Genomic DNA, 25,893 nt, shown 5'->3' on the forward strand with positions numbered 1-25,893 from the left:
AACTCTTATAAGAATATCAGAAACGAAACTAATTCAAATCGTAGATTTAACTCAAATCGAGACCCTTATTCCTTCTCTAATAAAAAGAGATACCATTTTGTTTTCGGTTGTACAAGAAAGAAGATCAAGCATTTTTCTTTTTTAAATTTAATAAGCCACATTAAAGAAGGAACGTTGCAATGCTACACGCTACATTAACGACGTCTCCAGAGTAACTGAATGACGGTTCATATAGAAATCGCAGGTATGCGTCTCATACAACAACGCCCCCTATAGTTCGTTGCGATCGCGAATTGAGAGCTCAGCTCTTTCGTCCAAATTTTACCAGATTTCAATAAAATGCTTTATAATCTTATGTTTATTTCATTGGTACCAACAAGTACGGTCGTTGAAGAAGCATTTTTTTTTTTATTGGAAGCAACATTTATGTTTTAACACGTATGTGTCTTAAAAATATTTTTCAACTACCATGACAAAAGATAATAATAGTTTAAGCACACGTATATATATATATACATGTGGCAGTTAGCCTTATAAAAAACATCAGTGTAGGATATACCGGGCAAATGTATACCGGGTAGAAATGTATACCGGGTAGTGGCATTTAACTAGACCTAGTATGACTACACCTTTGGTAAATGTCCGAAATATATACTAGGTCTAGTGCCACTGCCCGGTATTCATTTGCCCGGTATACCCTACACTGATGTTTTTTTAAGGTCAAGTGCCATTGCCCGGTATATATTTGCCCGATACTCCAAACACTGATGTTTCTTCTAATCTATCGTCAGTAAGTATTAAAATATCGAATAAACGTAATTATATCCACGAATAAATTAATATAAAATCGGATAACGTTTTGAATTCGTCATTTTTGAGTGACATTTTGACGAATCGGAGATGTATTTTTTACTTTGCTGGTAACATATATATATATATATATATATATATATTTAAGGGGGAAAACGGTTTATGTCTATGAAAGCTGATTCAGAGAAAAACGAATTTTAAGGTTTGAGAATATTGAAGAGCATGCACATGATAGAAATTGTAAAAATAAAAACAAACACAAATGTCATGAGCACTTATTTACGTCCCCATAAAATTTCAAAACAAATTTACCATGTTTGATGTTAAGAAAGAATAAAATTTAAAAATCGGAGTTGAAAAGAACTATTTTTCCTCGGGAAATTCTTCCGCAGTCAATACTGTTTCACTAGTCTTCATCATTTTCTCTGTATTAGACTTTTCTTTGTTCTCATTGTTTATACATGGTCAAGAACCATAAAGCTCTCGGGGAAAGAATTCTTATTATTCTTTTCTTTTTTTTTGTTTGAACAATTCATATTATTGACCATTTGAAAACATGATATCACCCCCCGCCAAAGAAGAAAAAAAACTTTTTGCTCACAATTATGAAACGTATTAATCGGAAGATAACTACATAATTGCAGAAAATAATTAATATTTTCTAAGTTTATAGCTTTTAATTAAATAACGGTTGTAAATATTTTGAATTGACAAGTTTCAAATTTTTATATTATTTTTATCTATGAAATTCTAAATGACAAATTTGAAATTCGAGCAGATTCAGAACAGTGAAAATTTAAATTTTTTATTTTTTCGAAATTCGTTACTCAGAGCCTATTTAGTTGATTTCCTTAAAATTTTTATTTTGCCATTTGAAATTTTTAAACTATTTTTCAACAAAATAATAATAATAGTAGAAAATTTAATTTTCTGATTAAATTTTTTTGGGGTAAATTTAATTATTAAGAACAGAAATTGTTTGATTCACTTAAATATTTCCAGAAACAAGTTGAAGTAAACAAAACTAAAAATTATCATTAAGAGGTCCAAAATTTTCGCATCTCTCTTTATTTGACTATTAAGACCGTACTTTAAAGATTAAAGCTACAACACTGAGAAACAAAGTTTTTCCTGCATTTCTAAAGGTACTTGATTTTTTTTTCTAATTCGGCTGTGGATATTTCAAATCAGAAGGTAATTTTTTTTCGGAAAGCTAATTTTATTATTATTATTTTTTTCAAAATGATATTTTTAGTTCCGTTTATTGTTTTATTGAATGTTCAAGTTTATACAGAACTTACAAGATTGTGTCCATACATGATACACTTGTTTGCTCTTTTAAAAATAATTATCAGAACAAAAAAAATCATTTTTGAATTACAAAAAAGGAAGAAAAAAACTCTATCCTGTTGATAGAAACCATTTTCAGACTTGAAACCAGTGAGATGAAAATGCCGCAGGCAGTTAACTCAGCTATGTTACGAAACAAAAAGTTAATTAGTTGTCCAGTATCCGCCAATGAACTTATGAAGGTAGTTAGTTTATTTCTTCCCTATAATCTTTATGCATTATTAGTGACAAGTTTTGAGGGAGGATCAAGCGATTCTGAGATGAATCTGAAGGCGGCGGGGTAAATTTAAAACCGTGAGTTCGTTCCTGTCTAAGACATTTGATCGAATGCAGTGAAAATAGCCTCTTTTCAATCAATAGCGCTCTCGAGCGCTGCAATCGCAAATGTGTAAAACTGCAATCGACACTACCGCCACTAGTGGCGTTTAAAGTGACAGCTGATAGCTCTATACTTGCGTGTGTCAGAAATTTTGTTATTGTCTCTCTTTAACTGATATTTGAATAAATAAAAAGTAAAATAGCCGCAAATTTGTAAACATGGCTGATTCTCGGGAACCACCTCCTTACGAAGACTGCATACCTGACGGTGAAAGCGAAGATATCTTCAAATCAGCTGTTGAAGTAAGAAAAAGAATTTGATTTTACATCAATTAGGAACATTTTGAAAAGATATTTAGCTTTTACTAATGTTGACGTAATCAATAAAGAGCGAAATTTCAAGTGGATGAATTGTTCCTCCTATTTTATTTCTTTTGAAAGATTGTCAAACTGATAGAAATTAGATTGTAATTCCTTAAAAAAATTTTGTTTCCTTAATCTTAAAAATTTTCCAGAAATTATTTTATCGAACTATAAGTGGGTGTTTTACCGAATTCTAATTTTTATGAAGAGTAAAGAAGTTTTAATCCCCTAAGAAAGTAATCCTGTGTGGAATGAATAATAGTCTTGTTTCTTAGCATTTACTTTATGTTTTTTTCATTCATTTTAATATGAAATGCTCATCGAAGTTACATGTGCAGTTTATTTCTAATTGCATTTTTGTGTTTTCTTCAAAAGACACTTAATTTTCTCTCAATATCTTTCTTTCTCCACTACCCGTGTTATTGTTGTGCATAATTTTATTCATCTATCTGTGAGGGTGATAAGTTTTGGTGTTAATATTCGAATTACAAATAAGTTACATAGGTAGTATTATTTCACTTAAAAATAAAATTTTAATAGAAGTTTAGTGTGCAAATTCTTTAGATTGAATTTTATTGCACTGTTTCCTTTTTAGTACAATATATTTCATTATTATTTTTAGCAGAAAATGTGGTTAAATTGAAGTGAAAATATTAAGCTATTTTATGATATAACCGTTCATTGAACAGTCTACCCAATTTTTTGATTTTAAGACAAATAATGTTCTACTCTGTAGCGTTGTAATTTTGATCCCAAATCCAGAAGAATAGGGAACTCTTGGATCAAGTATTGGCAGAAATTTGCCTTTGTAAAGGACTTATGAAACAGTTTGCGTTACATGAGGAGAAAAACAACCGAAATCTTCTACGGCAAGGGGAATCTAACCAATGATCCGCCTAGCACTGAGGATATTTTACGTTAGCACTTTGCTTGGTACAAGCCCAATGCGGAATTCGTATCGACCAGCTGTCGTTGAGAGTCGAACCCTGTGTACCTCATTGGAAGGTGAAAGCTCTACCCCCTGAGCCATCACAGCTCACATCGAGCTATAGTAGCGTTGTTTTTGTTCTTTAAAACTACTCGTGTATTTGCAATAATGGCAGGATAATTTAGATTTGTATTTATTATTCAGGCCTTTTATGATACATCATTTTAGATGAAATAGTTTTTAGTCTTCTATTTGCAATGTAATCATGGTAAAAATATCGCAGACAAAAGAAATAAATAAGGAGGTTATCGATGCTAAATATTTGTACATGTTTTAACTTGAAAATAAATTTTGCACTTTTTGTAACTCAAACTTATTGTCTTCATGAAAAATTTAAAATAGGAAAATATTTTTTGGTATTAATTAAGAAAAAAAAAGCTAACAGAAAGCAGGCTAGGTTATTTTGACGTTACCTCAATTTGAAATCAATGACATACACATTATTCTTATTACATTTTTACTACTTAGCTTTTGTGCCTGCGTGGGTGGATATTGAAATTTAATTTTAGAAGACTGTACTTTATGAAATGACTGTATATTACGTTGAAAGTTTCAATTTGTTTTCTGACTATCAAGCAAATATTATCACTTTATCGCCATGGTGATTTTATCATTCAAAGCACCACCTCTTTTTGACCAGCTAGAGTTCTTTTATCTCTACTGGAACTTTGTTTGTTGCAAATATGGTTTTAAATAGTTTACTGTTGTTAGTAAGTAAAATTTATCTTAATTTTATATTTTTTGACTAGCTCGAATGCTGAAATTTCAAATGGTGGTCGGTGCCAATAAAGTTTCTATTGTTTCAAGTGACTGTTACAAGCCGGATTTTTAGTTCTATAGAATGTTCCCAAATGCCATATAATCTCTGTAATTTTGTGATTCAAATGTGTAGTTTGTTGTAGCTATTATTTTCTGTTTATTTAATCTTAAATTTTGCTTTATTGGTTGTGTTTATAGCAAGAATTTAGATTAAATTGGTAATGATATGTATATTTTTTATTTATGTTGTAAAAAAATGTTTTTTTTTCTGAATTTTTTTCATTTGTTACATTCTACGATAGTCTTATTCATAAAGCGATTTCTAAGTAGATCTGCATTCCATTAGATGAAAATTTTCCAATTTAACTGTGTTCCAATTTAACTTTTAATTGAATAAAAAAAAATAATAAAATTAACCAAGGAAAAAAAAAATTAATTCTGTGTTTGATAAAGGAGATTTTGATATTAATTTATCATTCATCTTACAAAAAATATATGGAGTTTTGATACAGTAAAATGTTTTTATTGACAATTTATTTGTTTTAAATTAAATGTGTTATTAAATGTTAATTGTATATGAATAAAACAATTAAGGAAGTTAATTGATATTAAATTTATTAAATCAGTAACTCCACCTGCTTATGATTAAATAGTACCTTTTTGATTGAAGTTTTACCCTTTCCCCAGCTAAGTGCCTGTTTAAAATAGTAGGAAATATAAGAATTAATTAAAAAATGTTAGTTATACTTGATTATTATTCTTTTTGAGCTATTTTTTTTTCATTATTCAATTCTTATTCCAAGTATTTTATTTTAATGAAAAACTTTTCTGATATTCGTTTTGAACTATTTTTAATTATTACTAATTTTAAATTATTGTTTTTTTTCCTATTAAAATTGACTGTCAGGTCTAATGAAATATTGATATTTTGTTCGTTATAGTAACAATGAAATAAATTAAATTCTAAATTTATTTTTTTTAAAATTAATACCATTTAAGTTGAACCCTAAAAATTTCAAATGCAGCCAATCTTTAAATGACAACAAATTCAACATTTTATAAAGAGCATTAGATTAAATAGTTGAATGCTTAACCAGGCAACAATCTAACAATTTTTTTTTATTTATTTATTTAAGTTTTGCTCTTTAATTTTCAAACCCTTCGTTATTTTCAAAACATAAATAGATATTTTGATTTTTCTGAAATTTTCTCTTACGCATCAAATTTTTTTTTTTCTCAATTCAGCATTAATATTTTTGAATTTTTATTCTAATAGACTCAAAATAAAGAAATGGAGAGAAATGGTATTGACGATCTCATGAGTGGTAAGTTAATTGTTTTCATATTGATATTTATGCCAATCTGGAAATGATAAGCATGAAGTTAAAAATATTACAAAATGTCTCAAACTAGAAAGGTCAATTCATTAAATACCACAGAGAAGCTCAAATATATATTTAAAACTTGACTTGGGGGGTCATTCACTAATTATGTATTTTCATGTGGGTCTTCTGAGCTGTCAAGAATCCTAACGCTTCATCACCTCATAATTTAAATGTAAGGATTCGTTGAGAATTTTAAGCGTAATAGTTTTACCAGAGGGACCTTCCACCAACTGCCTAAACTTTTTGTAAATTTTAATCGTACTTTAAATTATTCATTTTTTTGCTTATCTCTTTATTAATTATTGTATAATTACTTTTTAAAGTTTCAGTACTTTTAAGGTGTTTTATGAGAACTCAATAATATTTAGAGGCAAGATTTTAAAAAAGTATGAAGTGAGGGGCTTTTAAGTTTAGTTATGTAGAAAAAAATCTGGATTTGACATTCCAAGAAACTTTAATTCATCTTTTAATGACTTTATTTGCAAACAATTGAAATAAAAAATTCAATTAGGTATAATATGAAAAAAGCACAACTACTTCCACTTACTAGGAATAACATTTACCTTTTAGTTTAATTAATAAACTGAGTTTTAAATATGCTTACTAAATTCATAAACTTCGGTAAAACAACAATATAAATTATTTCCAAAGGAACTAGACTAATACAATTCCAACCTGGTGAGTAGCGACTTATAACAAGACACTTCGTTTGATGCTTTTACTTGTTGCTAGAAATCAGGTTCGCAGAAAAGGCTGTTTACTAGTTAAATTTAGTAGGAATAACACGATCTGTGACGTAGGCTATAGTATACCCAATTATCTCAGATTTGTTAAATATTATGAATGTAGGGACCCTGTAATAATTTATTTCTGACAAAAATATTTAGCTTCAATACACATTGTATTTAGATTCTAAAATTATTTAATTTTTCTTAATCATTTCATTAAAAAAAGTACTGAGCCAAATAACAAATAATAATAAAATTTTTTTTGCGTCAATTCACTAATTTTCCTTTCTAATATAAATTTATTAATTATTCTCTTTTTGACTTGCATGACTATGCATGATGTATCAAAACTTTACTTTTAGCCTAAAAAATATCGCTAGTAAAATCTCCTTTATTTCTCCGATGTTGGTAGGTATGTAATAGGGAAAGTTGCTAATTTATTTTAGGTTCTTTAACGTTCCCATTTGTAAGATTTGAAGCAACTGCACATAGTTGTTTTTTCTTTTCTTTCTTTTTAAAAAAAATCAAACCTATCTTTACGTTTTGGTATGGTTTTACAAAGCTATAAGCACACTGTTCATAGCTGTTGAATGTTTTCTGTTTAAGCCTACCTTTGAATTAACATGAATGTGTTGCAGATAGAACAAGAAAAATGACACAAATTAAAATCGTGGGTCCGTTATTACAAAATATTACAATGAATTGTGATGTAACATCTATTGACTGTAACATCATACAATTAAATACATTACACAATTATAAATTAAACAAAAACCAATTGTCTAATTGTTGTAGATGCATAAGAAACGAAATATTTTTTCGTTATTTTTAAAATATAGAATAAATTTATTTTAATTATGCAATTGAGCTGGAAGAGTATTAAATTCCATAATATCCAAGCCCATTGTAAATGTTTGTTTTAATTTTGTTGTCAAAGTTAAGATATTCCAGTACTTTAGTGTCGTTTACTTATGAATTTTTACAAAATCTCTATTTTCATTCATGTAAGTTTGATATTTTTTCATGGATGCATGCATATTTCACCGGAATTGACCCAATTCAAATCTTATGTAAAAATGCAAAATTTCTCTGACTCATTAAATGTATAGAAATTCATAAAATCTTTTTTTCTCATATGAATTTTTCTATTCTGACATATTAAGCCTGTTACTGTATAGATTGCATAGTTATTTTTTCCTGTGTGTGTATTTTATAATTATTAGTAACCTCAAAAATGAATTCATACTGTTCTGTTAATTTGTGGTGAAATATCGAAAACTAAACAAAGGAATTTAATGCATGAAAACTAAAAAAAAAAAAGGCCTTGGAGTTTTATAGTGGTGTTAAAAGTTGAGTCATAATGATTCATTAACTTTGTATAATAATGGTGATGTGTCATAAGGTACAAAGTTTGAGTCATTAGTAATACATTTGACCCTCAAAATTTATGCATACATGCTAAATTATTCATAGGGTTGTGTTAGTTTGAATTTTTCAAATTAGTTAGCAGTTGTAATTACTGTTAGTTGCAATTGATTTCTTGGGATTGTTCATAGAAGTTTTAAATTGTTTCAGAGAACTTAAAACTAGGGGCCGTTCAAAAAGTATGTACATCCCGAAAGGGATTTGCTATTTTGTACGGTTTTGTACAATGGGGAGGGGGGAGGTATTATACAAAGTACGTACATTATAAGCATACACCAAATTTAAATTTGACTTTTTCCTACACATGTATTATACATATGTTTGTTCTTGTATTTTTTTTTCACACGGCGACCACTTGTTAGAATGAGTAAATCAGTTCTCAAAAACTAGTTTATCTTCCGAAACCAGGAAAACGAAGATGATGCAGAGTGGATCGAAGATGAGGATAATCTAAATTTTTCATCAGTCGCAGACAAGGGTAACGCTGAATTGGTGTCTCTCGAGAAGCATTTGGAATGTCCTTGGGAAAATACTGTAGATTAATTGTATTGATTGTAGGAAATTATTACGTTGATCAGATAAGATAGTTTTTTTTATTGATTCAAAAATAAAGTTGGGTGTTATTGTTTAAATAATTTAAATGAATAAATTATTTAAATAAATATTTAATTTTATTTAAAACATAATTATTTTAATTTTTATGAAGAAGGGGGGGGGGTAGACTAATAAAATGTACGTACTCTAAGGGGGGGAATAAGACCGTATGTACGGTAATATATGAAGGGGGAGGGGGTTAAAATTTCTCTATTTTTGTGTATGTACTTTTTGAACGGCCCCATAGTGATAATTTAGGATTATCCCATCAACCTATCAATGCTCCTTAAAATTCACAAATCCGTCATCAGAATGAAAAGCGATTTCCCAAATGAACATTCTAAACACCTTAAATTTATCAAATGATAATAATAAAATAACAAAAAAATGTAAGTGTAAAAATATATAATAAAAAGAAAACAAAGTAAAAACCTATTTTTTTAATAATTACTCATTGAATTATTCTTGACTCAAACCATATATATTATTTAAATTCATTTCGGCTCCCAAAAATCCTTGATAGCTTTTAAAGCGCAAACAAGTCATTATCCTTGTACAGTCGCTGCCACATAAATTCATTTAAATATGAATCCAAGTGTTTTCGGGTAGTTCGGCAGTGTTGGCGGCGCGATATAAAATTTGCGGTCATTGATTCAGAAGCTACCTTTTGGGGATCCTAGTATCGTGTTTGTCGTAAATGAGATAATCCCTAAGTACCAAAATAGCATAAATATGTTACCATCAATGTAATAAATTCAGCATTCATTAAGATAACTAGTCAATGCCCATCAAAGTATAAAATGATTAATATTTTGTAAACTTTTTAAAATGACTAAAGTCAAATTTTTATGCAATCAGTAGGCAAATTATTCTTACATTTCGTACTTTGTCTAAAAGTATTTTGTAATTCTATAGACTGGCAAAATTTCATTCATTGCTGATACTTTTATTTTTTGTATTTTAGAAAGTTGTTTTAAGTCTGAATTGAAAATTAATTTCAGGTGGTGGGGAAGAAGTTAGCCTAGAAGATGATTCTTTTGTACCTCAACAGACACCGTCAAAGTTAGAATTCTGCACCCCTGAGGAAGAATTCACCAAACCCAGTCCAGTTTCTTCTCCTGCTGAAATGAAGATATCTGAACCACCCCAGCCGCAAACTAAGAAGAGTGCAGAAGAGGTTCATAAACTATTGGCTTCTTAACTTTAAGATATTTGACTACCATTAATTTTTAAATTTTAATGATTTGTGCAATTTATTCTTGGACTTTTACCTTTTTTTTCATGAGTTAATTTGTTTAAATTTTATATTAAATGGTTACAAAATTAAAAGAAGTTGTTTAGTAGAAAGAAAAAGTAAAATTTTTTTGGATTAATTAGTGCTTTAGTTTTCATTCTCCAAAACTTAAATGTTACTTAATGTCTTTGTTATTGGAATATTTTAAACTCGTGAAATTAGTTAGTTAAAAATTTTTTGTTGATGTTTTTAACATCAATTTTTAACCATTTAAATGTTAAAAATTAATGCTTAAAATTGCTCAGTGAAATTGTGGCTTTAAAATAAAATGGAAACACTCAAACGATAGTTAAATTGTATTTTTATTTCTAGCAAGAAGAGAATGATCAATTTCTTGAAATAGGTATTTCTGATCCCCAAAAGATTGGTGATGGAATGGGTGCATACGTTGTTTACAAAGTTTCAACCAAAACCAACCTGCCCTATTACAAGAAGAAAAATTTCTCCGTCTCTAGGAGATTCAGTGATTTCCTTGGCCTTCATGATAAGTTGGTAGAGAAACATTTACACTTGGGAAGAATTGTACCGCCAGCACCAGAGAAGGATGTCATTGGTAAAGCATTTCTATTTATAAAGATATAGCAATTGTTTCATAAAATTTATTTTAATATTTATTCTGAAAACCTGTACTTGATATGGAGTAATAAATCTGTATTATAATAAATGCTACACAATCATGTTTAATGATCTGTTTTAATGAGAAGTCCACTTCTGATTTATTTAGTCACTGATATTTATTTAATTTTGAATTTCATTCCTTTATCTTTAATTTTAGTAAGATTTTTCTTATGTTGTCTGGTCCTATAGTTAAAATTTGCAAAATATATGGCCTCAGAGATCTTTTATTTGGGGGGTATATTGAGTTTTTTGGTGATTTTTAAATTTTATCTTTTTTTAAAATGCCTTTTATCTAAAAATGCACCTTCAAATGTTTATCTTCTCTTAATTTTCAGTTTTAAAATATAAAGAAGCTTTCAAGTTGTTTATCAATTTATCCTTTTTTTTTCTTTCTTTTTTTTTAGTTTACTTTTTTTTTTTTTAAAAGAAAATTTACATTCAGAGATTCTTTTTTAGCTTGCCTTTAATTATTTTTCAGAAGGTTGAAATTTTTTGCTTATTTTGTTACTGAATGAGAATTACTTTGTGAAGTATACGCATAAAATAGTAGAGGATAGTTTAAAAAGTGAAGATCAAATTAAGTTATTTCATAATATTGCACATTTTGATTGAATTTAAAGGTGGTGAGGGCCTTTTTCTTCACCCTACCGTTTTTTATTCCTAGTGATAACTCTGTCAAGATTGTCAATTGTTTTCTAAAATGTATTTTAATATTTATTCCATACCAGCTGAAAACCAGTTCTTGGTATACAGTAAATAAATCCATTGTAATTACTGGCTTTTTCTGGTGCTGGATGCAAAAAGCCAGTATTGTAATTACTGGCTTTTTGCATCATGGTTTAAAATTTCCATGTTTTTTAAATCAGATGTAATTATAATAGTTTACTTTTTAACGAGGTGTGTTGGAATTGTCATTAAGCAAATTAGTTTAACTAGAGGTGTTACTAGTAGTTCAGTGTTAATACTTGTGCGTAATGTTTGTTTCCAACTGCTGATTTTTTTAATCGTTCACATATCACGTTTTGTTTATGTGTTACCCTTTCGATGTTCGTCATGTTACTTCTTCACTGTGTGGCCTTTATCGTTAAAGTAAGGAGTGTCCGAATTTTTGATTAATGTGCAATTCTGCACTGATTGTTGTCAGCACATTCACAATGCAGCATTTATTTATTTTTTTTTTTTTTAAAAAACATGAGGAGCATAAAATTTATATCAATTAAAGAGAAATAATAAAAAAAAGGTAAAGAAAAACAGATTTATATTCAATTTTAATTTATTTTTAAACCAAACAATTTAGTGGGGAAAAAAAACCATTTTGGAATGGAAATTAGAAAATGTTTTGCTAACTATATTTTATATTGCAATTTTTTCATTTAAATGAAAATTCTTATTAACTATGCATTTTATAAACCTGATTGCTGCTATTTAGGCATACTGTTAAATATAGAGTAAGAATGTTTCTTTAGTTTTCAAAATAAAATGAATATTGTAATTTAAAATTTTAATTGAAATCAGATTTTAGAGTGGCCAAGGTAAGAGACTGGATATCCAGGTCAAAAAGTAGGTTGCCTTACAGGAAGGAATCTTTAATAGAAGGCCTTGGCCTACTCTGGGCTGTTGTGCAAAATAGGAAGTTATAGTATATTTTTCTCGCATGTTTATTTAAAATATGAATAAAAAATGATTAAATAAGGAGTTAAGCTGTCACATGAACTAGGCATTGTATTTTTCCAAAAGTCTGTTGTTTACATTTCAAAAGTAAAGCTAATTGGTGGGCAGTCCAATGGCACTATGTAACACAACTTGTACAAATGTACGCTCATGAACATGGCGCATATCAATGGATTTTTTAACCCTATTTCAGGTATGACCAAAATCAAGATGTCAAAAGACGATACAGTCTCGTCTGCAGAGTTTGTGGAAAAGAGACGCATAGCTCTCGAGCGTTATCTAAACCGTACAGCAGAGCACCCTGTCCTAAGGATGGATCCAGACTTCAGAGAATTTCTAGAAATGGATGTAGACCTACCTAAAGCGAAGAGTACATCTGCCTTGAGTGGAGCGGGCGTGCTCAGATTGTTCAATAGAGTTGGGGATTCTGTCAATAAGATGACTTTCAAAATGGATGAATCTGATCCTGTAAGTTTCACGATTTTATATGTACCTAGAGATATATATTTGTGTAATTTTCAGTCTTAATTTATCTTGTTATGATCATCAAATTTACTTTTTTGTACATGTAATTACATTGTATAATCGTCGGAGTATTTTAGACTTTTTTCTATAGTCTTATTTAGCTGGATTTGTAATTAAAATTTGCAGTACTGAGTTATTTTAAAAAATGAAAATACATTCATTTTTAGGGGAGTAATTTAGAAAATATATTAATTAAGGGACCCTTCACCTGTTTGATATTTATCAAATGCGGTAGGATTTTTTGTTTTAATTCAAATTTCTTAATTAAAAAAAATCTCATTCATATCTTTATCATTTCATTTAAAATTCAATTCCGGTTTGTTAAATATAATGAACATAGGAACTATATAATAATTTACTTCTGACAAAATTTTGTCTATGAACAGTTTTAAATTTGTAAAATCGGTTTGAAATTTTCCCTGCATGCTCATATTTAAAGTAGCAGAATTGATGTTTATTGATTCTATTAATTATTTAAAAACTCATGTAATTTGCAAATAAAAGCTTTTTCTACAGAATAAAATATTACACTATTATTCACTTTTTATAGATTAGAGTAGTTTAATATCAATGCTTTCTTTTTAAGTCGATGTTTAAGTTTGAAGTGATTAATATTATTTGGTGTTTGTAAAAATTACTTTTGGTAGGTAGACATTAGATTTTGCTTTTAAGTGTAAATAGATTTTCTCCATTAATCTTTTTTTAGAGAAAATACTACTTTTTTTCACATTACTTCCTCGTTTTTTTATTAAATTTTATTTTTTAATAAAGATGTTTTTACATTATATGAGTTTGAAAGTTTTTTTTTTAAGAAATTGATTAAAAGAGTGTCCAAACATAATTTTTTTCTTCATGACCATAACAGCACTGAGTCATCACCACACTGTTAAAAAGTTGGGACAAAATTTGGTCTAAAGCTTGGGAAAATCTTAATTGGCAGTTATCAACAGAATTAATTGTTTTAGGACAACACAACAGGCACCGTGTTACATATGTTATGAGACAACAATCTCTTGTGTTTCTTAAACTGACTACATTGGTGCACAGAGAGATGTCGGTTCAAAACATATGAATAGTTAGCAAAATGAGAATGGATTAATGGTATTTACATTATGTATAATGTGCCAAAAAAAAATGGGCTACCTTGAACAACTTTCAATGTAATGATTTTCACGTTCTAAGACTCAATATTAATGACTTGAGGGAGGGACCTCAAATATGCTAATTAATAAGTGTAGAGCTGCAATGACTAAGGGGATGCAGCGTTCGCTTTCCAATGAGATGAACTGGGATTCGATCCCGGCGATGGCTGGTCGATACGAATTCTGCATCCGGCTTGCACTAACCACAGTGCTGACGTAAAATATCCTCAGTGGTAGACGGATCATGGGGGTTAGATTCCCCTTGCTGTCAAGCTAACTGGAGGTTTTCGTCTCTATGTAACGCAAATGCGGATTAGTTCCATCAAAATGTTCTCCCAAAAGACAAATTTCTCTCAATACTTGATCCAGGAGTTCCCTTGTCTTCTGGATTGGGCTCAAAATTAAAGGCTACAGAGTTGAAAATAAGTAGTCATAAACCTTTATGGGTTTATGACTACTTATTTTTAACCTGTCTTCACCTTACTTTCAACCTTACTGAGTCTATTCCTGTTTTGTCTTTAATTGGGTCGGCTGTTCAACGACGGTTATAAAATAAAATTAATAAGTGCAGATAATATAAGTGTTTGGATAGCTCTGTTAGGACATCTTAATTTTAGATAACAGCAATATCATCAGCGTAATACACCATTATTTGATGTAGTTAATTTTCTGCTGTGTTGGAATATTATGGGTGCAGATAATAGTTCCGAAGATACTCAAAGTTCGAGCCATGATTATTCTGATGATAGAGTATTTATTTGACACCCAGTGGCTGAGTGGTAGTGCTTTACTCTCTCGTGCCACAGGTCTTATGTTGGATCTTCGGACTGGGCAAAGTTCGTATCAGCCTTTCGACCCTTCAGTGGTTGGATAAAATGAGTATCGAGCATGCTTGGGGATTAAACACTGGACGTTTCGTGTTAGGCTGACCTCCCAACTGGATCATCTGCTTCTGCACCCCAGAGCCCTAGATCAAGAAAATTGAGATGGGCACAATAGGCCTTGGCCATCTTTTGGCTGTCATGCCACTGAATTTAGAGTATTTCTTCTTGATTTTCACTTTAAAATTGGTAGGATGAGAATTTGGGAGATGAATGTCAATTGGTAAGTTGAGTGTATTAAGTTCAGTGATAGGTCCTTGGTGCCATACCTTACATACATGCTGACTTCTCCCATTGAAACAGGAATTTCTTTCCTACTAGTTAAGGTGGTAACAGTTTTACAATTTAAATTTAATAAATTTGATTTACAATGAGTTTAACCATCATTGTCTAATCAATTTAAACTAATATATATGGCGTGTGAATTGGATTGACAAAATTTAACATTTAGATTATTTTAACTGGTATTTTACTGCCACTCTAAACATTATGGGATGCAAGGACTCCTAGATTGGCGTCTGTAGGCATTACACAGAAAAAGTAATCTGGTAATCATTTTAAAGCTGTTTAACTGTAACTCCCTTTTTTCATGCCATACCATTAGAGGATTTCTGCAATTTTTTGCTACTGTAGCAAAAAGTTTGCATTAGCATAACTAAGCTGCTTTGAAGGAAATTAGAGTAATGTAAATGTATTTTAATAAATATTGATTTCATTAATAGTAGTTAGATAATTTTGTACACACTTTGTATGTATTAGATTATGAGATGAGAATAGATTTAAGAAGTAAATTTGAATGTCAGTAAAAAATTTCCTTTTACTGATATTTCTTTCTTTAATAATGAATATTTTAATATTTTTAATTGTTTGTCACTTGTTTCTTTCATGCATTCTTCTCCATCTTGAGGATAGGTTTTAATTACAAACCCTCAGTATGCTATACAGGTAGGCTTATCATTATCAGCATGAATTTAATCATTTCTTACCATGTAGTGTAGACAATATGAAGTTGAAATTACTTTTAACAACTTTTGATCTAATGATCAGATATCGAAGATCGTGGAATAAGAGCTCAAAGATTTCCCCTGTTCTTAACTTATGCATTCTCTTTTATTTATTAAGTAACTAATTAGTACTTGGTATTACTGTTACACTTAATTTCTTAAAATTTATGTTGTATTAGTTGTCTAATTTTAAAGTTTTAAGTGCTTTCAAAGTTTTTCCAAAATTTAATTAGGCAAATTAAGTTTGAAAAGTACTTAAATTATTACAATAGCTTTGAAAAACTTATCTTAATGGTTTAAGGTAGGAGTTAATGAGGGGCCACTTACACAACAGGTTGACTAATAAAGGGTTGCCATCATGTTCAGACTTTGTTGAAGTTAATTTAGTTATATATTTGCAGAAATTTTACTTTTAATTGTTAAATTTCATTCAAAACTGATATTTTTTATAAGAAAAAATTCCCTTTTTCACAAAATATAAATTATCAAAAAAATATAAACATTAGGGGGAAAATGGATTTTTTTTTATCTCATTAATTTGAAAAAAAAAAAAAAAACTGCAATTCTCACAGCATGTAAGTGCAAAAAATAAGCACATACATTAATAGTAATATTAATTCAAATTAAATATTTTAATTCTTAGAAAATTTTTAAGGTTTAAGCAAAAATTACAATTGGTTGTTATAACTACTAAAAAAAGGATCACTTAAATTTATGATGAAATCAGTAAACTTGAAGTGATTGCTGAGATTGGAAATTTGCGTATCGTAATCTCATATTTAAAATATTGTTTTTTTTTAAAACCTTGGGTAATACCATAGCAATAATGCTGAAAAAGCAATTGAAAAAAAACATAGATTTATTGCAGAATCTGTACAAATTGAGTGTGTCAGGTCTTGTGTGTTGCAGGTTGTGCAACCCCTAGATTAAAGAGAGCACCTTAAATAGAATTAATTTGTTCCGAAGATAACCTCTTATTATAAATTGGTAAAAAATTTAAACCAGTTAAAAAAACAAACATGCTTTCTGAGAAAAAGTAGGGTTTGTTAGATTATCGGAGTCGTGGTGGCCATGTGGGGATAGTGCTAACCTCCAAATAAGGTGACACGGGTTCGAATCCCGGTAATGGCTAGTTAATTCGAATTCTGCACCCAGTTTGCATCAACCACAATGCTAAAAATGTTCTCTGTGGTAGACAAATCATGGGTTAGAGTCCTCTTGCCATCAGGCTAACCGTGGAAGGCTCTCCTGATCTTCCTCTCTGTGTAACGGCAATCTGTTTAGTGTAGGTAATAAAGATAGATTATCAAATACACAGATTAAATAGCATAGTTGAAGTATTATCCTTAAACTATTAAGATTTTGTCTCAAAGTGTTGTTACAATTCAGTCATTAGTTTAAAAGTTTTTGAAGGTGATAAGTTTTTCATTTTGCTGATTAAATTTGTCAGTATAATTGTTAATTTTTTTAAACAGTGGTTTGAAGAGAAGCAGCATCAGATAGAAAATTTAGATCAGCAGTTGAGAAAATTACACGCTAGTGTTGAATCATTGGTGCTACATAGAAAAGGTTTGCTATTTCTTTTTTTTACTTTTTAAAATCTAAATAAATTTAAAGAACATTATAATTATAAAGCTTATTTTCAATGTTATGTTATCTGTATTGCTTAGAAAAAAATTCAGTGTGTAAGTTTTTCATCAGATTTTTTTTTTTTATTTTTAGAAAGAAAGAGAAAAAAAAATATTAAAAACTATTATGCTTAAATATAGGAAAATAAGTAATTTAGGTAGTCAATATGTTATGTTACAAAAATTTAATGAATAGTTTTTGAAGTGGTCTTTTAATTCATTGTTAAAACTGTAATACTATGAAAGCCTTGCTAATGATTCCATTTATCTTCCAGCCTTTCTAATTAAATATGTTCCGGTTTAACTTCGAGTAAAATTTGGGCAATTATTTAAGATTTCGATTTGACAGTTTTTCTTATTTTTAAGAATAAAGTTTTATAGTACTTAATTTTTTTATTAGTTATTGCACTAGTAACACAATTTATGCGTGTCTATTAGTTTAGTTAAGGCAATTGTTTTTCTTAATAATTACACTTATGTGCAGGAGCATAAATACTTCAATAAAATTCGATCATGAGATGTTTAAAATTTGCTCCATGTGTTTAAGAAACAACTAATGTATCATTTCATTCCAGTGGTGTCATATTAATAAAGAACTGAAATGCATTCTTTTATTCAACTCTAGCTATATTTAGAAACATGTAAAATTTTAAAAACTTATCCATTTGTTTTTATAAAAATTAAGTGTATACTAATATTGAACATAATATTTTACTATGGTTTTTCTATTTTTGTATGTGGTATAACATTAATTTTAATTGTCAAATATTCAGATTTTCTGGTATAAAAAAATAGTTCTGTTAAAATATTGAGCACTAGCTAATTTTGTTAAAATATTGGGCACCAGCTAAAAAATTTTAAACACCCATTCGACTATTTTTTATAGACATCTTTGTATAGTATGTATATAATTTTTCATTTATTGAGAAGATAATTTTTTTTTTTTAGAATTAGCTGCAAATACTGGAGCCTTTGCAAAAAGTGCTGCGATGTTGGGTAATATTGAAGAGCACACTGCCCTGTCCCGTGCTCTGTCCCAACTGTCTGAGGTGGAGGAGAGGATTGAGAGTCTCCATAGTCAGCAAGCTGGTCAGGACTTTTTCTTATTGGCTGAATTGCTGAAAGATTATATTTCTCTTATTGGTGCTGTTAAGGTAATTATTATTTTAGCATACATTATGCAGCAAAAACTAAAGTATTAAGTATATATTTTATGAACTTTTTTTCTAGTGCAGTTTTTGCTAATTATTGTCTTCAGGAGCAGAATTATATCTATTGTTTACAACAAGAGTTTTGATATTCAAAATGCTTGTGCAAGAACTCTAAAACAAGAAACTGAAGCAGAGAGATATACTTGATAATATAAGAACTTCATTTGCTTTAAAAAGTTAGGAAAAGTTGACATGTTTCGACCCCTTAAAAATAGGCACTCATTCTCAAGACTTGCAGGATGTGAATGAGTCGTTCCTGTCTGCTGAGTCTTGAGAATGAACGCCTATTTTTTCATTGCTTAAAACATGTTGACTTTTTCTAGCTTTATAATTTTTGAAACAAATAAAGTTCTTATAATATCAAAACTGAAATGTTCAGCAGGCATACAGCAAAACTTAATAAATAAATGAATAACTCTTGTTAAATTATTACTTATATCTTAGCCGTCATTATTTGCTCCAAATATAAATTGCATTGCTGACTTGCTTTTTTAGCGTTTATATACTCAATTAAAATTAACTGACTGGATAAAAAGCCAAAAATTTATCAGTCATTATTTCTGAGTATTCAGCTTGAAAATACTTGTAATGTATTTATGTAAGACCCTTAACATTCATTTCTTTTGTTTCTAAAATAATTCTAAATAAATAATTATTAAATACATGATGTCCATTAATGTCATTTCTTTTAACCTTCATATCACTTTAGTTATAGAGTGGTATATAAGTACAATAAAGTAGCTATGTGTAACTTTGCGAAATCCCTACAATGCCACTTAGTGTGGTTAATGTTCCTATTTCAAAAATGCTTACGGCATGGAAAGAAAAAATGAATTTAATACAAATAGACACTTTGTAGATATTGGTTATAAGTAAGGCCCGGATTTTGATGACATTTGCATTTTTAGACATTTTTTGTCCTTTAGAGCATTTTTTGAGATTTATAGGGCATTTTCTTTAAATTTTGGGGCGTATTTTGCATTTTAAAGCATTTTTTAAATTTTTTCTAATTTTTATTATTACACTGGCTTCCAAACAATGAAGAAAATCTCTAGGATATTAACAGGTGAAGCAACATCTTTTCAAATTGAAGAAGAATTGTCAGTAAGTGTGACCGTCCTTTTCAAGTACGCACCAATAACATCAGTAGACGTTGAAAGAAGCTTCTCCTGGTATAAAAATTTGCTTTCAGACAAGAGACGCTCGTTTACATTTCAAAATATTAAAAAAAAATTTAATAATCCACTGTAATTCTGATATTTAGTAATATTATGAGATGGAAGTTGTTATATTCATTTAAGTTTCTATACAAAATGAAAATGTTTTGGAGTCAATATATTTTCTTTTTTTTTGTTATTTTTGGATATAAAACATATTTGTCAAACTTTAATGAACGTAGAACAAGTATTGCATTGCTTTATATTTTTTGAAACGACTCATAATAATTTTAAAGAGTAAAACATTGTTTTAGTTCAATATTTTTACTTCTATTTAAGTCATGTCATAAGGCATTTTTAGCGCAATTTTCGCATTTTAAGGGCATTTTTTGCACTTTTAAGGGCATTTTTTGCAGTTCATAAGGGCATTTTTTGCACTTTTTAAGGGCATTAATTGAGATTTTTTAAGTCATCAAAATCCGGGCTCTAGTTATAAGTAATGCTAAGACCAGGAGTATTTGCATTTCCGGCACTGATATTGTTTTGTTATATCACAGAGTAGACCAATGTAAAATAAAAATTATTTTTATGCCTGAACTTGAAAATATGCGCCATCCAATATAATTATACTATTACTGTTTACAATATAACACATTCTTTCAATTCAACAGAACGAACAACAAATGAATTCGGAATACATGATATGATGCAACCCAAAAAATAACAAACAGCAATACTGTGTGTCACTAATATAATCAATGATATTCAAAACATGGCAAACCTTTCACTTTATTTATGGCTGTGATATTTATTTTATTAAACTTGTTTTAGGCTCATGACCTGTTAGAATTTGTAAATGACAGAAAACTCTTATGAATTACGTGTAAATTTAATCACAATAATAAAACTTCCTTGAATATCAAGCCTGTTTACACATCCCTTCATAAAGCATAACATAAATGGGAGAATACACTTTTCCATTTTTCTTCCAGTTTGAGGAATCTTGTTATTGTTTTTTTTTTTTTTTTTTTTTTTTTTTTTTTTTTTTTAATGGCGGGCACTTGGAGCTATTGTCCATTGGCCACAGAAAGTGCCAGAACTGCTAATTCTCTTTTCGTTACTCAGTGGGCACCTGTGGCGAAGCCACGGCGGTGGAACAGCATCGCCCACGTCACACTACCACAACCCGTTTATAGGGCGGGTCACATTCACACACAAAGGAGAAAGGACATAGAACACAGATAGAGGGAAAGAAACATCCATGCCTTGCCCGGGATTCGAACCCAGAACCTTTCTGATGCAAGGACAGTTCCCTGCCCCCTACACAGACTGGTCGGCATCTTGTTATTGTTTATATTTAGTTAACCACCCATTCTTCCTTTTATGAGATAAGAAGGCTGACTTGTAAGTTTTCATCAGTCTGACCCTAGAAAATAGTCTGAGTTTAAATTGTCTGACATGCAGCCTGATTTAAGTATGATAGAAGTGACTTACGAGAAAAATTAAGTGTAGCATTAAATATAATGGATCACTATTTAAATGTCTTCACATTTTCGTTCTTTAACGAAATGTTATCTTTTCTAAATGTAATTGTGTGTTTTGTGTTATGGTTAGGATGTTTTCCATCAGCGAGTTAAAGTTTATCAAACCTGGCAACATGCTCAACAAATATTAACTAAAAAAAGAGAACAGAAAGCTAAACTTGAACTGGCTGGAAAAAGTGACAAAGTTCCTCAGGCAAAAGAAGAAGTCATTGAAGTAATTATCTCGACCTCTTTTTGTTTGTTTTTTAAAAAAAACTACCTGTGTTCAATATAACTGTAATGATGCTTTGTAATTTCAGTGGGAAGCTAAAGCTGAGAGAGGTCAGGAGGAATTTGAGAATATCTCCAAAATGATTCGTAAGGAAGTCGAAAGATTTGAAAAGAGTAGAGTTCATGACTTCAAAGTGAGCATAGTGAAATACATGGAATCATTATTAGAAACTCAACAGCAGGTAAATATTTTATTTTTAGTTGTTTCTCTACACTTTTCTCATTCAGTTAGAAGGATTTAAGATTTCAAAAATGGGAGAATTTCTTTTGCTGCTGCAGCTTCCTAACTATCATTGAAAATTAGTGCAGACCCTGATATAAGTTTGGCCAACTATTTTGTAATTAACAACATTTCTGAAGCAGTAATTTTATTCAATAGGTAGGGACAATGTGCTTGCATCCTGACTATTTTTAAAATAGCTGTTGTAGAAAAATCACATATTTTCATTTAATTGCTTGAAAGTACACTATTTTCCGTTAAATCATCAATCTTTTTCACTTGTAATTTTTAGTAATTCTTAAGATTTTTTAATCTGGAAAAAAGCTAAGTTTATGAATATCAATATAGGATTAAAATGTAACGGCATAAAAAAGTTTGCTATTAAAATATTGGTGCAATTTTACAGAAAAATCATATAGTATGATCTAGGAACAAAATACAGAAGATCTTTGTAATCTGATTCAATAAACCACATTAACTTAACAAATTTTTAAAGCAAACATAAATTGATATTTTAATTTTATTATAATATTGATTACTTCAACTATAAATACTTAAGTGGATATTTTTGTGGTTTAAAGTATTTTTATTTAAAAATTAAAGTTCTTTAATATTGATATGTGAAATGTCCTATATAACAAAAAATTCTAAATAACGCAAAGTCTCTCATTTCAACGTTGTGTTACAAAAGATGTTAACTGTATTATTATTTAAAGAGGTAAATTCAACTTCATCTTGATATTTTATCCATATCTAAGATTTATCTTATTTAATTTTACTTCTATGTAAAAGATTTATTTCATTTTAAGAATATATTCATGCAGATTGAAAATATATATTTTTGCCATTATTATATAAATTTTATTTTACTCTTTCAGCTTATTAAACATTGGGAAAACTTTGTACCAGAAGCCAAGGCGATTGCATGAATGCTGTGCATAATTATAGTCATAAGCAAAGTTATTATAATATTTATACCTGGACTAATAAAAAAAGATAAATCACTAGCTGGTACCAGTGATGGATATGAAGTGACCAGTTATACAAAATGCTTTTGAAATGCTTCTCAAAACTTAAAACATTCCCACCATTTTGTACTTTTGAGAAATCCTTATGTAATTAAGTCACATGATAAATTATAGATTTTTTTTTCTCAGGATTTAATTTTTTTTGAATAAATTCTTATAAAAATGTATATTGCTTGAACGTGTACAGTACTAGTTATGATTGTAAATGTTACAGATTTGCAATTAAAAATGTTATACATCGATTGTCGTCTGTAATGGTTTGTTTTTGTGCAAGAATGATTAAAAGTTAATTATTTTCTGAGTCTTTCTTGTAAAATGTCTATTAAAAATATTTATATTTTGACAAAATAAAATTAAGACACTAATATATACAGGAACCACTGACCTATTTCAGCACCTCTCCTTTTTTTCCCCCAGTTATTTCCTACTTTTTTTTTAAAAAATCATCCGTCATTTTTGATATTCCCTCTTTGAACATAGTGACAGCCAGAGCCTGACAAAGTCAGGGGCATACGGGCAGTTGCTCCCACCCCACATCAGAGGGGGGCCCCAAATCGAATAGAAAGTTTGTTTTAGGTTTCCTTCTTCCTAAACAAAATTTCAGTACAGTGTAAAATCCATCAGTTTTATGTTAGCATGTTCATTAAATGATCGAATGAACACAAAAAATCTATATTTCGTAAATCCATCGCTTTTTAGAGCTAAATTTTCGCAATTACGATGGACAAATTTGGCCCATCAAAACCTGTATTTTTACATATCGGAAAATACGATATGTTTACAAGAATACAGGCTTCTGATTGGCTTAAGTAAGCCATCATTATTGCGAAAATTTAGCTGAATTCCACCCTAATGTCATCAAGGATATGATTTTACAACAAGACGACAAAGTTAGCAATCAGAAAATTGAATTCGGCCTGATGGACACAGAATCGTCAGAAAATCAATAAAATGGGTAGAACGATATTTCGTCTGACAATTGGAGGGACTTAATCACCATTTTATGGTCTAGTCAATTTTCTTGTTATATATGTATAATGAGGTGAAAAATTTAAATACCTTCATTACTGAAGTTGTGAAGCAGGGGAGGGGCAAAGTTGTTTTTGCCCCAATTAAGCTAAGTCTGGCCCTGGTGACAGCCAAGGAAACATAATAATGAGTCAAGAATTGTAACTGCACCGTTTTTTCAATGCATTTGTTTTGAATGGGATGTGAGGAGGGGGGCAGAACATGAATTCTTCTTATTGCCTCAGCTTCTGTGTCTGCTTGCCAATTCATGTTAAACTGGATTGAGAAATAAAATCAAACAGCATGTAGAGGAATAAGATTGTGATTTCAATTAATATATTAGTAAAATGTTGAAACCCAAGTTAAACTCTAGATAGTATTAATAATCGTGTACCAAAATTGCGCCGATATTGTCACAGAATGTTAAGAGTTTTTCGAATTTTTTATTGCTGGTGCTGATTTCCACGGGTTTTTTAAAATTCCAGTTATTTATCAGTTCATATTATTTCTACACGAGAAATTTGAATCGCGCATTTATATAATCACTTTTTGATGCGTTGAATTTATGCCGATAGTATCATAAATCCATATAGTGTTTTCGGCAATAATTGTTATTTTTTTAAAAATATCCCAGTATATTTCTGAAAATATGGGAAATTCGAATCGCGCATTTGTATATTCAATTTTAATCGTCATGATTCTATTGATATTTTTTTGCTGTTGCAATTATTGCTATTGATTTTCACACAGTTTTTGAATTCTAATATTTTTAATACAATATTATTTATTGCAACAACCGAATCTCGAGACAAAACACACATTTAGTAACCAGTTTTTGAAGAGTCAGATTCGCGTAACTTCGCCGTCGATATTTTTCTCGATAGTTACTACTATGGATTTCATAATTTTTTAAATATTTTGATAATATATGAAATGCAAAAAGTGAAATAATTCATGCGTTTTCTCCCCCTACAAATTTCTCACAGGGTTAATAATAATTGTATAATTCAATAAATGATAGAACATTAATTGAATCAAATTTTTTTTTTACATAAAGAAAAATTTCCTTGCCAAAATAACTCTAAAAAAATTATATATGAAATGAATGTATTTTAAAATTTTATAAAATAATAGTTTTTATTATAAGAATATTTTATTTATATAATGCAAATTTGGCAAAAATAAATTTTTGATAAATTTTCTTAGCTCAATTTTATATAAATATATTATTTATACAAATTACTTATGCATCATAATTATATTGTTAAAGCCTCAACGAAAGTAAAATATCTGTCTTACTTAAAGAATTTTTTTTTTCAGCAATTTTATTTTTAATTAGTTTTTAAAATATATATTGGCTATAAGGGGAAATAAATTTTTTTTTTTTGATTTAAATTAATATTCATGAAAATTTATTATATTACTTTAAAAGTTAATTTTTTATTTATTTTTCAACACACCGATTTTTTAAAAAAAAATCTCCCTATTTTCTGAAACTTTTGGCTGCTGTCCCTTAATATATTTAACTTAAATAATTTTATATCTAAGGTAGATATTTTTTGACTTTTCCTAAATGTATAAAGCGCTAAAAAAAGACTAACACCCTTATAAATTAGGATTATGATCAAATCTTGTACATACCAATCAATGATAATTAACTATAAGCATGCCACCATATTTTTTCATAGTCACAATCTAGTGTACTACAATGATCAAAAAGTACTTAAAATCTAACTATTTTTATTTAGTAATTAAATTTTACTTCATCTTTTTCAAAATACTCTGCAAATAATTTTTCCAAATAGTTTTTGTAAAAATGCTATTCGGAGTTAGTAGCACATTTTCTTTTATTGAATTAATGGACCACAGCTGAAGGAAATCTGCCTTATCAGAAGCATTTAGTGCTTAATAATTTTCCAAAAATGAACAAATAATAACTACAGTATGAGAAGATGCTTTATCATGATGTCAA

General features: G+C 29.1%; 1 protein-coding gene across 3 annotated transcripts in view; it reads left to right on the forward strand.

Annotated features, from left to right (window-relative positions):
- Positions 1-23,214, forward strand: part of LOC107447629 (sorting nexin 1) — a 31,068-nt gene extending 7,854 nt beyond the window's left edge. Inside the window, exons 1-11 of one of the 3 annotated variants that reach the window (XM_016062585.2) lie at positions 2,584-2,781; positions 5,865-5,913; positions 9,722-9,897; positions 10,327-10,567; positions 12,497-12,771; positions 15,764-15,796; positions 17,331-17,424; positions 18,432-18,637; positions 21,466-21,609; positions 21,695-21,847; positions 22,764-23,214. In XM_016062585.2, coding sequence (XP_015918071.1) covers positions 2,698-2,781; positions 5,865-5,913; positions 9,722-9,897; positions 10,327-10,567; positions 12,497-12,771; positions 15,764-15,796; positions 17,331-17,424; positions 18,432-18,637; positions 21,466-21,609; positions 21,695-21,847; positions 22,764-22,814 — 1,506 coding nt within the window. In that variant the 5' untranslated portion in view covers positions 2,584-2,697 and the 3' untranslated portion in view covers positions 22,815-23,214. Of the gene's footprint in view, positions 1-2,583; positions 2,782-5,864; positions 5,914-9,721; positions 9,898-10,326; positions 10,568-12,496; positions 12,772-15,763; positions 15,797-17,330; positions 17,425-18,431; positions 18,638-21,465; positions 21,610-21,694; positions 21,848-22,763 lie in introns of those variants that run through there. The other 2 variants (XM_071181931.1, XM_016062586.2) reach the window with 2 other exon arrangements.
- Positions 23,215-25,893: the final 2,679 nt, after the last annotated feature.

Source organism: Parasteatoda tepidariorum, chromosome 6 (assembly GCF_043381705.1).
Source record: "Parasteatoda tepidariorum isolate YZ-2023 chromosome 6, CAS_Ptep_4.0, whole genome shotgun sequence".
NCBI lineage: Eukaryota > Metazoa > Arthropoda > Arachnida > Araneae > Theridiidae > Parasteatoda > Parasteatoda tepidariorum.